We start from the raw sequence: 17,211 nt of genomic DNA, 5'->3' as shown, positions 1-17,211 counted from the left end.
TGCCAGCTTGCCCCTCTGGGTGAAACAGGGCTTCAGCACGGGACCCGTGGGGGGCCCAGAGCTGGGCAATTCCATCCCCTGGTCCATGCGAGTACCCATCCCGCACCGGCCGCTCCCCACGCGGCACGGCCCACACCTCACAAGCGCCCCACAACGGAACCAGGCGCAGGCGGAAGCCCCGTCCCTTGTCCGTGGGGCCTCGCGGTGGGCGGGGCTCGGCGGCCGCGGGCGGAGCCAGAGCCAAGCGCCGGTCCTGCTCTCTGCTGCGGCGCGGGCGGCCGGTCCTTGAGCGCGGCGGCGGCGGGAGGTGTCATGGCGGCCCGTGCGTGGACGCCCGCGGTGAGCGCTCCTAGCCCAGGCCCCGGGCCGTGGCACCGTGACCTTGGGGGACAGGGCGGCGCGGGAGCAAGGTCACGGCACCCTGGGCCTTTCCCGGGGCCTGGCCCGCCCCCTCTTCGCGCGTGCCCTTGGCTCCCCTGTTCCTCGCGGCCGTTGCGGGCCGGGAGCCGCAATGGAGCCCTGCGCATCCTCCTGCTCCGCGGCCGCCCTTGACTCGCAGCGCGGGGCCTGGCAGGGGCCGACTCCCTCTTCCTGCCCGGCCGGTTGCAGCGGGCTGGAGCCGGACTGGGATTTCGGGCCCGCATGAGGGTTCGGCCGGGAGGGGCGGGAGTCCCCTCGAGCTGGGCCTTGCCCGGTGGGGGCTCTGCGGCCCGGCTCCTGTCAACGGAGACCGAGGCGTGTGAGGCCCCGGGCACTGAGGCACCCAGAGACGCTGCCTGTCGCTCGAGCTGTCCCCATTGTGTCTTGTGGGCACCGCATCTCCATGCCCTCTGTAAAAGTGACTCCTCGAACAGCCAACGCAGAGGTCACCAAGTGCAGCCTCTCTGTCCCTCAGGCTCTGTGGCTGTGGACACAGTCACTTGTCGCCTTGCCTCCAGCTGCTGGGAAGTTGCTCCCAGGGGCTCTTGTTTAATAGCCTTTGTATGTTTAAAAACAGGCTTTGGGCAAGGTGGCTGCTGTTGCAAAGAATTCATATCACTTCTGGAGAAGGGAGCAAGAGTGGGGAAAAACACACATGTAGATACTTGCCTCTTTTTCTTTCTACAGTCTTGGGACCCCAGACACTTGGTTTTCAAGACTGATACTTATTCTGGAGGCATTTTTACAGCCACGGTCACCCCTTTACAGGATTCCTCTAGACCTGCTGGGTCTATTTGAATGCTGCCATGTCTGTATGTGGGAACATCCACTTGCTGTTCAGGAAGATCATGTATCAAGATTCCTGCAAAACAAATGTTTACTGACTTCTGCTCAGCTTAGCATAGCCCAGACATTGATGCGTTCAATCTCTTTTCCAGTCTTCTATTGTGTTCTGTGCACTTGGAATAAAACCACGTCTGTGAATTAATTTTAGTTTTCCAGTGAATAATTTTAAGGTCAGAAAGCACCAGTTTTGATCATCCACTCTGACCTGAATAACTCGGGGTATAGAATTTCACTACACCTTTCCTTCATCAAGCCCATAACTTCCAGTATGCCTCTTTGCTTTTTGTATTTATTACGTCTCTGTGGTTACTGTAGAATTTGAAACATGAGCCTTTGATACGATACATGGGAGGTAGGCCTCAAGGATCCTACGTACTTTTCTAACTAAAAGTTTACCCTCTCTGTGTATTACGCCAGCTGGTTTTTCTCCAGTATGTAAACATGTTGAGATACTCTTTGCTCACCCACTACTGTGATCTGTATACTGCATATTCTGTTAGAGGTCAGAATGGACCTTCTTCCCCCCATAGCATTCATTACAGTATTATAATCAACAAGAGCAATAGCATTTCTAATCATCTTTCCTTCAGCCTATAGTCTGTCCTCCTTGCCTTGAAGCTGTATTCTTAATGCCAGCTCAGCATAGGTGTCAAAAACCTATGTTAGGAGATTAAGGTAGTCATATACATTCCCATCCAGCTGAAAGGTATTGTGTTTTTTGTAGTCCTTCCAGGTAGTACTTGCATCAGTATCAGCTGATGCATTAGTCTGCCCTTCTACTACTGCTTACTATATATGGTGGAGTGGGTTATAATCAAATTCTATGAGTGTGCCATTGCATCAACTCTGACATTAGAAGTGTTACCACATATAAAACAGAATTGTAATTAATATTTCTCTACTTGAATTATGCCATATTCATATTTAGGAAAATCTGGTCAAAGTTATTACATAGTGTAAATGCTGTGATAGCAGTTTGACGGGGCCTGTAAAAATTAAGAAATCATTGAGAGTATGGTAAGCTCTTTTGATATCAGTCGTCTGGTTACAAGATTTGGGGTATGACTCCTGATGCTATGTAACTTATAAGATCATAGATTGAAATGACCTTAGGTTGAAGGTTGCTCCTGTTGTTTCACATCCTATGACCCCAGCTGACTTCCTGCCCTTTGGGTGGTGGGGCTGGACTCGGTGATCTTCTAAGGTCCCTTCCAGCCCTGATGTCTATGTCTATGAAATCTTGATGTTGGCAAACCCTAATTATGAGGCCAGATTGCTTTTGATTGTGACTTTTATCCCATGTAAGTATCTTTAGTATTGATATGTAAACTTTTACAGCTTCATTTGTTTCCTTAAATGCACAACAGCAGTTTGCAAAAGCATTAACCTGTAATACTGCCTTATTTTTAGAAGCGTCATCGGCCCCGGCCAAAACCAGTCATGTGTTTGTATCCATTCCTGCCCATTTTACCTTAATTCTGCTTTAAAAATTAGAAGCCTTTCTTTATTCATAACAGAATACTTTCATCACAGACACAAAGATAACCTAAAAATTTCTTCTGTTCATTCCCTAGGCCAGCTCTGTTTCTGAGTTTCTGATAGGCAAAAGTTTTTTGTGATATCTTTTATTGGACCAGCCAGCTCTGTAAGTGGGAGACCTTTTAGACAAGCTCAGAGACCTGAGAAAAAGACACCTGAGTTTCTGCAGACTTCATCCGTATTTGTTGATTTCTTGTAACTGTTTTTGTTTAATGTATTTTAAACAAACAGGCATGCACCATGTATGAACTTAAAACACAAACCATGAAAATACTGAAAAGGACTAAGGACAGGATTTTCTTAAGTGTTCATCTTGGATTTCTTTCATGGAAATCAGTGGAAATTTCCCATATACTTCAAAGAAAACACATTTAGGCTAATGTGGACTACTGTTAAAAAAATTCAATCCAGGGAATAAAAGTGAGCCATCAAGGTAGCTACTTATGAAATTATGTAGGTCTTTACAAGCTCTATGACTTATTTTGCTTGCCATAAAGTCTGCTTTCTTCAGTTGCCATGTAACTTGTATTAGCTCTCTACTTGAGGTGACATCTCAATTTAATTAATCAATCATAATCTGTGTAACTAAAGTTACTGAATTGTCATGTCCAGAGTATAGTACTTAGTATAGTACACAGGGAAGTTAGTGTGCAGGCAGATCAGGTGCAAATTTATAGCACACCAACTCTACTATACATTAACTCTTCCTATGAGTGGTCGTAGTGACTATTCAAGAAGCCGTGGGGCATGTAGCTTATTTGACTGTGAAAGAAAAGTACCTTCCATTTCATGTACACTATGCATTTACTCCAATTTTGCTCTTTTGTGTAGCCAATGTCCTGTAAATTCATGTCCTAGCATGCGGTTCACTATCTTTCTTATGTTGATGAGCCCCTGTGTGTATTCTATTATCTGGATGATCTTTATGGGTTCTTTGCCCCAGCAGATTTTTCCTTAACATAAAACAAATATTTTCATCTCAATTTATTATTTACAAAAATTTAATGGAAAAGCCAAGGTTTTCTCTCATTTTGTGAAACATTTAACTTCTACATCCAGTTAATAGGGCTTGTGATGATGGTGGAATTACTATCTTCTGTTACTGTCATGTTTACTGTCAGTGTTTTACAGCATGTTAGACATTTCTTTTGTTTACTTTTCTACAGGTTTCTTGGTTGCTAGGTGCTTTCAAAAACCAAAAACAGGTGACCAGAGGTTTTGGTAGTGCTGTGAGTATAACAGTACCATTTTTTTCCTCTTGAGAAGTTTCTTAAGAAAGGTGCACAATAACTGACAAGATTGCTGTATTTCCTTGCCACAAATTAAGGATAAACTCTGAAGACAATGACCATATGTTCTAAATACTGTGGTAGATTTCTGTTGATTGCTTTTTACACCTATATCTTTTGGCAGTTACACATTCAAAAGAGATTTCTTCTGACAAGTTCATGTTTTAAGCATCCCTTGACAAAAACAATTACAGAAACTGCATGGAAAACTTGCACCTAATTTGGATATAACTGACAATCATAGCTTAGAAATCAGTCCTTTGACATGAGAAATTCATAAATCAAAAGAAAGTTAAGAAGCTTCTCATCATGTTCGTTTTTTATTTTGCAAACTTCCCTTTTAGTAACTGATTTACTTTAAAAGCCGCTGCTTTTAGAATATCCAGCTTTTATAGGTCTGCCTTTTTCAAGCCCCTCTTTAGTGCTGCACTATGTAACGATTTTTTTCTCAAAACTTAGGTGAAGTGATCTCATTTGAATTTACCTTCTTTGTGGGTGGTAGTATAAAATGCCTACAAACAGGTTCTCAACGCCTCATATAAAGTGGGTCTTAAAAACTGCTCAGACCAATGCATTAATCAGTGCAAAGCCCCCTATTTGTATCCTCTGAATTTCATGATGAACTCTAGCTTTTAATTGTAATGATATAGTATTGTGCTCTCAGAAAACTTAGGCAGGGCAGGGAGAGAAAGCAAGTTTTTGGCCTATGTTATTGGAAGTCACTGAGTATTGCACCTCAAATACCAAGCTGACATATTACATTGAAAGCCAGCTCTTGTATTCTTCTTGACCTATGCCGTACTCATTCATTGCTGTGCCAGTTTTATTAGTAGAGGGTGAAAAAAATATATATTATAGCTGCCTAGCAGACAAATTAACCATGTCCTCTGGCACTTTATCTTGAAAGTATTCAAACAAATTTTGTATTTAACAGTCCTGTTAAGAACCAGTTCTACCTTCCTTTTTCTGCATCTTCATTTTGTTATGTATAATTTAACCCATTGACTCTATTTTATTCAAAAGAATTTCTGATAACACAAATGCTGAGAGTAAGCAATTGTATAACCACCTTTTATGTTTTACAATTTATAATAATTAGGGTATTTTTGAGCAGTGGTGTTCCTAGGGCTGCCTTCAGTACACTTAATAGTAAAAATACCTAGAATTAAAATGGTGATCATATTTTTCAGCAAGGTTTGCTTCCCTGGTTACTTGATGAGTCTAAACAGCCCAGTCCACATTCCTTGCCTAAGAGATAATAGCAGGAGCAAAAGGCTGAGTGAACTGATGAGGGGAAAATACCTTTGCTGCTAATAGGTCAGAGATTCTAGGAAAGAGAAGGTCTGTCAAGAAATGTTTATGCAGGTTTTTTAAGTAAATATATTTGACTTCATAAAGTTAAAAATAAACATAGTTGGGAAATAAACATCAAAAGCTTGTCCAGCGGTGGACTAGCATGTGGGGAAGTTCTGGGGACAAGAGGCATAACTAGATAATGTTGAGTAAAGCTAGAGGGGAAAAAAAATGGCAACAGTATTGTGGAGAGGAGGAGCAGGAAGCCTGCAGTGTGTTTCAGATAAATTGCAGCAGGCAGATTGTAGGGTAGTTTTTGTGGAATATCACAGAGTATTGACAGATATGCATTTGAAGCACTCCAGATCCCACTCCAATATGGTATGCTTCACCATGGTGCAGATATACAGCCTCCTGCGAAGGAATCCCTGCAGGCCTCCAGTTTCCAGAGCTTCCCAAGGGCACAGGGGGAATAGTACAGCATCGCGGGATGCTGACGACCTAGTTCCCTCTTACATTGTACTGGAGAGTGCATATGCTTCAAGAAGTGCTTCTGCCTTTTTTTGGAGTACTTCAAATAGTACATCTGTTTGTGGCCTTGGCAGACCTGCTGCTCACACTCTAGCATGAAGCTATTATTTTTTAAAGTGACTCTTGTGATTGACTATCTTCTCTGTTGTAGCAAGTACTGTGGTTTTTTTTGTAAGATGCATTGCAATGTTCTCTAGGCGGAATATGTAGTTCATTTGTTGTACTACTGACATTTTTGTCTAGGTACAGACAGTAACTTTAATCCCAGGAGATGGCATAGGACCAGAGATTTCTGCTGCTGTGATGAAGATCTTTGATGCTGCCAAAGTAAGCAACTCCTTTGCCTTGTCATGTTTCTTATAACTTTAACAGCATTAAAACCTGCTGATGTATGTTAAATAATCACTCTTCCTTCAACTTTCAAAACTGTGTGAAAGATGTATTTGTAAGTCATATTTAAATTAAGATAGTGGGAGTTCCATTTGAAATGTTGCACTTAATACCCAGATTTCCAGGCTAGTTCTTTTTAGCAACAAAACCTTGAAGCTTCTGGTATAACAAATACAAGAAATTGGGCTTGCAATGTGAAATGAGGACCTGTAACTCTGTCAGAAGAATATTTTGTATTTAATTTAATTTAATTGAATATGTTATTAAGTAACCAGACTGATTATTTCCAATGAAACATAGTGGTTGAATAAATATCTAATAACCAAGAGATGTGTACTGTCCAGTTTGATTTGTGGATACAAATAAACATATTAAAATAATGCTTTTTTTCTCCAATATAAGTGAAATTTATTGAGGATTACATCAAACCTATTTACCTTTGTAACATACCAAACTAACATTTCTGAACATATGATGAGAGCTTAGTCAAAATTTGGCACAAGTTGTAAGAGTATGAGATCAAAATAAACCTTTTTTGGGGGAATAGGGAGAAGCTTTTGTTTTCCCACTGATAGTACTAAGAAGATAAGGGTTTTTTTACTTCCACTTAGGCCCGTGCTACATGTTACATATATTGCACAGTTAACTGGTTAATCGTGCAATAAATATAGGAGAGGGAAGAGTGAACCTTTGAAAGACCTAATCTTCATATGGATATATGCCCGTATTAAATATCTTACAAGTAGCTCAACCACTGGGGGCAAAGTAAGAAAAATGGAGAAGGCTGAAACTATAGTAATCTGTGCATGTTAGTTTTGTTAGTCCGTGAAAGCTGAGTTGTATGCTTTTTCCTGAAGCTTCATCCTCATGAAATGAGCAGGTGGTGGTAGCCTTATGTTTAAGTAGGAGATTCCCTGGGTGAATGCACATCAGATCGCACTGATAGGTGGAGCTGACTCACAGATTTCCATGTATACACAGAATGCAGGCCTGTCTGTTCCTCTGCCAGCAGTTTTTGATGATTTATTCTAAATTAATCTATTTTTAACGTGTCTCATATTTCCTGGAAGTATCACACATGATAGAAACAAACTTGAGCTGAAAATAAAGAATATGTACAAGGAGTACAAATAATATAGGTAAGTATCACAGTGGACAACTTGTATTGTCTTCAAAATTTAAGGTTATATTGGAACATTACTTAAAACTGTCACCTTTTTTTTTCTTTTTATAAATTTTTCACTTTTGGGGGCTGATATTTCCCATGCATAGTGTACTTTGGAAGCAATCTGTTTTGCACTTCTGTGGGAGAGAAAATTGGAAACAAAATTCTTAGTATAGAAGTTTAATGTAGAACAAATGTGTTTTAGGCTCCTATTCAATGGGAAGAGAGAAATGTTACAGCAATCCAAGGACCAGGAGGAAAGTGGATGATTCCTCCAGATGCCAGAGAATCCATGGATAAAAACAAGATGGGTCTGAAAGGTACTTTGTTGGTTAATAGTAAAATATTAAATGTTGTTGCTTGTACTGTGCATGGGATGTAAAAATCAAATTACTCCACTTGTGATATGATGGAATGGTGAACTCTAGGACACAGAAGAAGCTACAGTAGCCTCTTGAGACTTTTGAAGTAGTTCATGTCAATTTTTAGTGTGACTTCTCATTTGAGTAAATATCACTAACCAGAGTTGGACACCCTGTAAACTTCCCTATGTAGGTTTATGGCTATGCTAAATGATAAAATTAAATTTGTATTGCAAGGAATGAATATAGCAGGACAGATTATAATTTTGGATGCTGAAATTAAGATAAATGCCATGTGCCATCGGTCTTTAATGTGGTACTTTTCATGGGTTCACTTAGGAGTGTTATTAATAGAGCAATACATTGGCATTTAATACATTTTTGGACCCGCCCCCCATGTAAAATCACAGATTATTTCCCATGCTATTTGTATAATACTAATTCTAACTGAGTAGCACCTTAATCTTGTTAAGATAGCTTATAGAGTGCTTCTGTTGTTAAGTGCTACTCAGTATGAGACAGGTTCACAATTTTGGCTTTTAAACAACAGAGTAACCTCACTGGGTAATATCCTTAATGGTTCAGAGATTTCTGTTAGCTTTTCAGCCCCGTTGAACACAGGAGCTTAATAAGGGAATTTGGATCTTCTATATGACAATGCCAAAAATAACTTCGGCTGTTTGTATAATTGTGGATTAATTCTTTCTATCTTGCTCATTCCTATTGTGTGTCACAGGACCTTTAAAAACTCCAATAGCTGCTGGACACCCTTCAATGAATTTGTTGCTACGTAAAACCTTTGACCTATATGCAAATGTTCGTCCTTGTGTCTCAATTGAAGGGTACAAAACCCCTTACACAGATGTAAATATAGTCACAATTCGAGAGAACACAGAAGGCGAATACAGCGGAATTGAACATGTGGTATGTTGTTGGGAAGTATTTCTGTTTTTGGAAGGATTTCTATGTTCATTCTTCTGTGAATCATAACCTGGTCTGTCAGAATTGGGTACTATTTTAAAAAATGACATGCAATACATAATTTCTTTTAACATGAACTGCCTGGTGTATAGCATTCTGCAGATATTAGCCTCTTGGAATTCTGTGATAGTTAAGGATTCCAAATCTGCACTCTTATCAACGTCTTTATAAATCACTTAAGTTTTGCTTGTGATTTGACTGTTATCTATTTTTCAGATTGTTGACGGTGTTGTACAGAGTATCAAACTCATCACAGAAGAAGCAAGCAAACGTATTGCTGAATTTGCTTTTGAATATGCCAGAAACAATCAGAGAAGCCATGTTACTGCTGTGCATAAAGCAAACATTATGTATGTTGGCCTAACAAAATAATGAAACTAAACGTAATATTTAGAATATTAGAATAAAAATACTAAAACAAGAAGCTTGCACTTAGGAACTTTTATGCAGAGTTTAGTGTCTACAGTAAAATTCCAAACTTAGCCCAACATCAGTGTAATTACATGAAATTTCTTTATCTGTCTTTTGTCTAGCCAAAAAGTTTTCAATAAACAAGTATTCATCTTTTATTTTCTTAAACGGATTGTGCAAACCAGAGATGGATTTTAATGTGTTCAAACTAAAAAAAATTGCATAATACAACTGCTTATCCAAAAATGACCTTATTTAAATCAAAGCAGTTAGATGAGGGAATATTCTCCAAAGGAAGGTGTTTGGAACCCTGATATTTGAGACATTTAAAACAGAAAGCCTGTAAAACTCAGTCCAGGGAATAATTCTGCACTACTTGGTGGTTTTTTCCATTTCCAGTTTCTGGTTTACTTTGTTATCCTTCTGTATTTGTTCTTGATAAAGTGTTATTAAATCTTGCTATTTGAAGGTCACACTTGAGAATTTTGGCAATCTTTTTCTTATTGTGTTGTAATATTCTGAGAAGTAAAGTAAATATACTGATTTTTTTTTTTTCTAAACTGTCACAGATCGTGATGAAGAGGCACTGGTCTCTATTTTTTGTGTAAAATAATAATGTAACAAGATTAGAAATGTTAACAGTAATTTTTAGACCAGCCATTAAGTTGTGCATTTAGGACCAGATTCCTATTTCAACAGGTGCCCATATAGTTATCTTTATGTAACTGTTTTTTAAAAATGGACTAGGCCATCCATACCTGTTAATGTTCTTCTACTTGTCTAATTGCAGGAGAATGTCTGATGGACTTTTTCTGAGAAAATGCAGGGAGGCTGCAGAAAACTGTAAAGATATTAAATTTAATGAAATGTACCTTGATACTGTGTGTCTTAATGTGAGTATTTATCCGTTGTAATGTGATATTTATTTTCTAGTTATACTACATGGTCTTAACAAAATCATATTTCCTTCTAGATGGTACAGGATCCATCACACTTTGATGTGCTTGTTATGCCAAATCTGTATGGTGACATCCTTAGGTAAGTTTGCTGGATCTTATATTACAATACCGTTACTTCTCAGATTACTTTTCTGAATAATTGTTAGGCAAATGAATGTCTGTCTTCACCACCTGGAACGTTAAATATATATCTAAAATCTGAAAGTAGCATGATAGAAAGAAACAAACCTGAACTTAGGAAGAAACTCTAATTATGGTGTAAGGAAGCAATAAGATGAGGCTGTTTTATGGCACCCAAAGGGATTGTGTATGTCCATACAGTCTGAATATGTTAAATAATACATATAAACAGAGTGGTGTGCAAAACAAACAGCTGTACAAAGACTTGCTGAGATACCTTTGGGTGTCTTTTTTCCTTGGGTACAGCTTCATGTTCGAAAAACATGGGCACTTCGGGCACTCCTCTATCAACAGATTAATTTGACATGCAAAGTTAATGGTGAAACAAGTTTGCTATAAGTACTTCAACAAAGAATGATTTCAGTCAAAATCAATGTCTGTGTTCTGGAGTCCTTAATGTATGTGTATGTATATAATTTGTCTTGCTTCTCTTTTATTAACCAAAAATTACAATCATTGTGGGAGTCACTGTGACAGTAATTCTTAATTTTTTTTCCTACTTTCTGTATGTGAAATTAGTACAAATGAGTAATTTTATGAGTTACCCCAAAACCAGCAAGTAGGGAAAACTCTCACCAGTCAGACTCCAGTTTCTCAGTGTGTGTGTTTCCATTGCAAAAACTTTGGAAAATAGATGGGTTTTTACAAAATACACTACTGTCATATACAAAATGCAGCATGAAGAGTTAAAACTGTTGCAATCATTAGACACGTTAAACAGAGTGAATGTGTCTTTTTATATATAAGGAATATTTTGGAAGTAACAAAATAGAACTCAAATTAATTCTATTTCCTTTAAATACTATCTGTATTTTATATAATTATTATTGAAAGTGGTGCCTGATCTTCCTGTTAGCTGACATCCTATTAGTACTTACCTTCTTACAACTCCTTACAAAACTCTGAATTTTAACTTAGGTTGGAGGAAGTTTATGTTCATAAAGATAAGTTATCCTGTCACCCTAAACACAGTTTTTTTGCCCCTATGAATTTTTTAAGTCCTTTAGCTAGTGTCCAAGATGTTCTACATTCTGAAAAGGTACAGGGAGAATTCCCTCACCCCAAGTGCTATTTTTTTCTGTTTAAAATATTTATTTTAAACTTAACATAACACTATAGGCTATTCCCATCTTACCTCCTACCTTGAAGTTACTGGTTGGCTAGTCTGTTATAGGCATTAGAGTATAAGTGGGTTTTGAATGCCAACATTTTAAGGGACTTGTCTAATGATATGTTATAGTAGGAAACATGATGACAATTAGTGAATTTGTCCTCATTCATATAGATTTTGGAGGAAACCTTGCTGAGAGTCAGACTTTTGTGTAGCTTTCATTTTAATTCTCATTTGAACATATAGGCATTTTAACAATGAAGGAAATAAAAACAGTTTTGCATCACTTTAAAAAGTGTTCCTGTCAAGTTTTGTTACAAAAAAGTGAAAAAGCTCAGTTCTGTAAGTAAAGTTCTGCCCTCTTCATGGGTATCTCATATTTATCACAGATTTCTGGAGAGAAAATGGTGGATTACAATTTTAAAGACTTCCAAGTAATTGCATAACAGATCTCAAAACCAGGGACCTATAAGAGTATCAAGGGGTTAGGATACCGTATTTATTATCCTTACCTGTTCAAAATTTCTTCCATTTTAAGAAAGCATATAGCATCTTGCATTCAACACTGCTATTGTCATCCTTTTATTTGCTCTGTCATTTTTGGTAAGCTGTATCCTGAAATTTGAAGTTTCCCTGTCATTTTCCTCATTAAATTGTCATTGTTGTTCTAGTAGCTCTACTCATCTTCATGTGTGCAGCCATAGTGTAAATAACATATGTCCTTTTCCCCACAGTGTTAAGAGTTTGCTGTGTGGCAGGTGATTTAAACCTTCTTTGTTATCATTAATATAAAGCAAGTGATTATAGTATTCTCTGTATGCTTTGTTGACAGCGGGTTTTACCTTTAGTTTATACAAAGTAATTTTTCTTCCAGTGACTTATGTGCCGGATTGATTGGGGGTCTTGGAGTAACACCGAGTGGGAACATTGGTGCAAATGGAGTTGCAATCTTTGAGTCGGTAAGATCTTTCCTGTGGGATAAAATTTTGTAATTAACTTTGCTCTGTCTCAGAAACTTAAATCTGTGTTGCATTGTATCTGGTAGCTGTTATTCAAACAAGTTCCTAACAAAGCTTTATTGCAATATTCCGTAGTATGCTTAAAATTATGATGTGTAAAACTAATCTAAGTAAATAATCAAAGAAATCACATTAATTGTAATGTAAGGATTTCAAATGTGTGTATTTTTACTGGCACCTTAAATTTTCATTTTGGAACTGATCTTAATTCTTGTTGGGCATATCCTCTTTATGATATAGGTGTCCTCTGGTACTTGGGAAGACTTTGAAAGTGGAGTTAGGCATCCCATAACCACTGACTTACATTTGGAGTTTGGCACCCGATTAGCTCCCTTTTCTTTATGCCTTCGAAAACCTTCCCTGTGTCCTTAAAATACCATGACTTAGTTGACTGATTTATTGAAATACTTTATTGAAAAGAACTAAATTCAAATGACATCTAAACTATTCAAAATCAAATTAATTTTTCAATTGCTAAAATACTTCAGATGCCAAAACAAATAATAAATGTTTCTGATGTTTGTCATGATTGATATAATTTCACTTTGATTTTTAGGTTCATGGAACTGCACCAGATATTGCAGGAAAAGACTTGGCAAATCCAACTGCCCTTCTTCTGAGTGCTGTGATGATGCTACGTCATATGGGACTGCAGGAATATGCCACTAAAATTGAGGCTGCATGTTTTGATACAATTAAAGATGGAAAGGTATTGCAAGGATTTGCAGAAAAATTTAATGACTTAAAATTACCCTTCCTATATCCTCAATAATTAATACAGACTACCAAAGCCAAATAGCAAATTATGGGAAGCATTTTAGAGCATTGAGGGCTGTGTCCAGACATAGGGGGAGGTTAGATTGCATTAAAAATGGCCATGTGATCTAACTTAGTTTGGCCAAGTACAGATCTTACACTTGGATCCCTAGTTAGGTCCATCTAAGTGCAAACTATACAGACCTCACCTAAGCTAACTCTACCTCTGACGTAGTCTAACTTAGACTGGGTTGGCCATTTCTAGACTCATCTAACTGTCCCAAACTTCTGTACAGTGCAGCTTCAGGGCTAGAAACACTAACTGCTGGCACTAGCCCTAGGGCTTTGCTCTTCCTACCCCCTCATTGGCACAGGGCTATTTTTAGTGCACACACCCAGATGGACAACCTCTACCACCCCCACCCAGACCAGCTAGCCCCGTTCTCATCTGCCCCACCAAATGCTCCGCTTTGGGGAAACTATTGTTTCCCTGTTCCTCCCAACTCCTGACATGCTGGAGGAGCTGGGGGACACCTAAATCAGTGTAGATGCTATGACCGGCAGCCAAAGGATCTCTCTAGAGGACCCAGCCTTCAGTTACTCCGGTGTATACTCCTGGAGCATGCTTCGTGCCACGGTTTTGGGGATTTTTTTGGATACCAGTTCTGGTATTGAATTTTGGTGCCATGGTGCAAATTTGCAGGGGATGAATGGTTGCGCTTGCAGTACATGCAGTTTGCGCCACCTCAGACAGTTCTGAAGCACTGCAGACTTCACTGTGCACTTATCTGGACATGCCCATAGGAAACTGCTGTTTCCATGCTGTGCCATCACAAGTGTGACAGGGCTGAACATTTAAGCAGATAGGAGCAACACTTGTTGAACAACTTTTTCCATCATTTAACTTTTTAAATCTTTCCTTTTCAAACTAAACCATCTTGTTCCTCAACAAAAATCAAATGTGCCCAGTTTCAACATCTGTCTTCATGCTGTTGCTGTGTAGTTATTCTTTTTTAAAACATCCTTACTGAATTAAACTTTGTTAGCATTATTCACCTTCATACTCAGCTTGAACATGTAATATTTTGTTGGCAAAGATTGCAACAGCAAGATATAACTTTTTACTGGGGCTTTTAAAAGTTGGTGCTGTTTTAGTAGCCTGTTAGGAGATCAGAGGGCTTGAAACAGTTTTGGCCATGTACACGTAAGCAAGAATCTGGAATACACTACACAGAATCCAGGCTTCGTTCAGAGGCTGTAATAGGTTAAACTTTTTTTTTTTTCTAATAACTGTTTTTCTCCCCTTAGGTACTGACCAAAGATTTGGGAGGTAATGCTAAATGTTCAGAATTCACAGAGGAGATATGCCGCCGAGTACGAGACATGGGCTAAAATTGTAATCACTCCTGATGGACACATCACAAAAAATTAATATTTAAATCTGCTGTTCACATGCATTTGGTTTGCCTCTCTCCTGAAAGCAGACTTTTTAGATGGGGTCCTCTTCATTAATAAATTTACCCCAAATGGTTACAAATTATTCTTGTGCCTGCTTTCAGTGGATTTTTTCAAACTGCTTTGTTTTATTTATTACTTGTTTCTAACTGGTGAATTTTTTTTATATAAATGGATTTATTTAGTGTGTCATTTGTAACTGTTACCATTTTACGTTTCAACTAAATTGTTTTTACTTTCCAGAAAAGCTTGTTGTAAATATCAAGATTACTGAATTACTGAATTATAAAAGCACCTTTAAAAATATAAAACCTATTTTATTTTTTACTATTAGAGTTGAACAGAATGGCTTTTCAGCCTTAAAATAGCACAAGATGACTCTATTTGCAAAAAACAGGTAGGAAATAAACCACTAAGAATGTTCATTATAAATGTTGAGGAGGAAACATTTTTAGGTGCTACGTTGCCGTCCAAAAATACAACTTGTCCTCCAAATGCATGAATAAATATGAAAGCTTTAGAAATGTTTAACTTAAAATATAGTATTTTTGTGAGAAAAAAATCAAGGCATAAACTAGATGGGGATGAAGAATAATGATGTTAGTAAAACAAAAGTATCCTTCATACATATATGTATTCAAACATTCTTGTAAGTTTGTCTTTATTAGTTTACAACAGCATATTCCTAATGAAATGTAGGTGATACAAAATCTTTTACTTTTGCTATATATTGTGAGGGGAGAAATATTAAGTTTCTGCAGATTTATACAAAATATTTAAACTCCATGACTATAGCAGAAACATTTTGTATTGTACTTTGTTTTTATGTATTGTCTATTTTAGTGTATTCAAATGTACTAGCTTAATCATCTTTGTTTCAAAATTCTGACTGTAACAGACTACATAACATGCAATTGCTACAGAGCCTGACACTAGCAGATGACCCCTAGTTTTGGCTATGTTGCTTAGATTCCAGAAATCAATATATTCTCATTTCCATGAATTTGTATACTAGACCTACCAGGAAGCACAGAGTTAAGTCTCCTCCTAACTTCAGCCATGTTCCTAACACAGATATATATGATACTTGAAGGTCTTTGAATAGCTCTATCAGTACAATATTCAAGGAAACATACGTTTTACAGATGAAAACCCTAGAATTTTATCCAAAGCCTGTTAGCAATGACAGAACTGGCCGTAATCAGTCTTAATCTGATTACAGGTCCCACCCTATTGTCTCTGCTCTTATTTTTACACAGTCTCAAAGTTTGGAAACCAAAATCAACCCACGCAGTCATTTAGTATCACTTGCAAAATAAGCATCCCAGCTGTTTATAATTTTGTCATTCTGTGACAGAGACAGGGATTTTTTTTTTTTTGGGTGCAGTTTTTGGTGACACAAGTCACTTCCTTCTCCCATATGTAGAGACATGGTGGAAGTCTGGAACGGAGCGTTAGCTTGATTTTTGAATGTGCATATTTTGTTTGCTGCTGTCTCATTTCATTTGACAATATGAGCTAAGCAACTGCTGCATTATTACAACGCACAAAATAGAAGAATAAAGACTTCCCAAGGTCGGATCTTTTGTTGGGTTTTTATAAGCCTGGGCAGGTTGATTTGTGTTAGTTTGACTAGATGACTGATACTTGTACCAGAACTTGCACATGCAGGATGCAGCATGTTCACAATGTTGAACACATGTTGCTGCAAAATACTTACTTGTAACGTATAGAGGGCAAACGTGTGCTTGCTTCATTTGTTCCCATCTTCTAACAACCAGATATCAAAATCAGACTCTTCAGCTACCTTTTTGCTTACAAACTGCAACCATCACATAACATGATGCTGCACTTATGTGAAAATTAGAGGAAGTCTTGCACCGCAGGTTTGTAATGTAAGACTTGTCACAAGCATTGCATGATTTGTAGCATTTCTTTTAGTACAAACATGGCCTTCCTTAAAAACAGGACAAAACCACTGAACTGTTAATTCTTTAGGTTTTAATGTATATTGAACTACAGTCATGTAGCAGTTTCACAAAAGAGTACCATGTGATCAGCCATGTTTACCAAACAACTTTTGAACTATAATCAACTAACCTATTGCAGAATTTTAAAAAATACTAATTTAGTCTTCCTTATGCTTCTATCCAGCTGACATAAATGAACTGTAATAATAAGCAGTTATTTTCATATTCTGTAACAAATTAGCATGCAATTAAGTTTACTCATTTAAGACCAAATTAAAATGGTATGAACGATAGGGGATTGTGACTAACTATGAAGAAAGAAGGAAATACCAGTAACAAGCAGAATTCTAAAAAATCTATAAGCTTGCTGTCTTGGAAAGGCAGTTGTACAAGGTGCAAAACCAAATGTCATGCAAGTCTTAGAAAAGTGAATCTCCTTAAAGGTAAGACGAAGATGTTATCCTTTGTAAAATGCACTTATTTCCTCTTTGTACTTTTCAAGCACAGCATCTCGTTTTAATTTCATTGTAGGAC

General features: G+C 37.9%; 2 protein-coding genes and 1 long non-coding RNA gene across 3 annotated transcripts in view; 1 reads left to right on the top strand and 2 right to left on the bottom strand.

The window, feature by feature from the left end:
• LOC109308914 overlaps positions 1-6,949 on the bottom strand; it is an 18,676-nt gene extending 11,727 nt beyond the window's left edge. The window contains exons 1-2 of the long non-coding RNA XR_002100735.1: positions 6,938-6,949; positions 2,426-2,428 (exon numbers count right to left, since the gene is read on the bottom strand). This is a non-coding gene — a long non-coding RNA (uncharacterized LOC109308914). The remainder of the gene's footprint in view (positions 1-2,425; positions 2,429-6,937) is intronic.
• Positions 255-15,419, top strand: IDH3A (isocitrate dehydrogenase 3 (NAD(+)) alpha). The gene is made up of 11 exons (XM_019533382.1): positions 255-339; positions 3,972-4,034; positions 6,162-6,245; positions 7,679-7,793; positions 8,572-8,759; positions 9,033-9,166; positions 10,018-10,120; positions 10,201-10,265; positions 12,352-12,436; positions 13,053-13,205; positions 14,561-15,419. The coding sequence occupies exons 1-11, from the start codon at positions 313-315 to the stop codon at positions 14,642-14,644; spliced, it is 1,101 nt and encodes a 366-aa protein (XP_019388927.1). The 5' UTR covers positions 255-312; the 3' UTR covers positions 14,645-15,419.
• ACSBG1 (acyl-CoA synthetase bubblegum family member 1) overlaps positions 15,035-17,211 on the bottom strand; it is a 69,770-nt gene continuing 67,593 nt past the window's right edge. The window contains exon 14 of the mRNA XM_019533380.1: positions 15,035-17,211. Coding sequence (XP_019388925.1) covers positions 17,135-17,211 — 77 coding nt within the window. The 3' untranslated portion in view covers positions 15,035-17,134.

This window comes from Crocodylus porosus, unplaced genomic scaffold (assembly GCF_001723895.1).
Source record: "Crocodylus porosus isolate Cpor-Errol unplaced genomic scaffold, CroPor_comp1, whole genome shotgun sequence".
NCBI lineage: Eukaryota > Metazoa > Chordata > Crocodylia > Crocodylidae > Crocodylus > Crocodylus porosus.
The sequence above is the reverse complement of the archived record's forward strand: the minus strand, read 5'-3'. Positions and strand labels throughout refer to the sequence as shown.

What these genes read in the sequence shown, in the direction of transcription:
- IDH3A (XM_019533382.1), top strand. Translation starts at nt 313, where the DNA reads ATGGCGGCCCGTGCGTGGACGCCCGCG. An exon ending in AGATCTTTGATGCTGCCAAA is followed by an intron (nt 6,246 to 7,678) that starts GTAAGCAACTCC and finishes AATGTGTTTTAG; the next exon opens with GCTCCTATTCAATGGGAAGA. An exon ending in GAGTTGCAATCTTTGAGTCG is followed by an intron (nt 12,437 to 13,052) that starts GTAAGATCTTTC and finishes TTTGATTTTTAG; the next exon opens with GTTCATGGAACTGCACCAGA.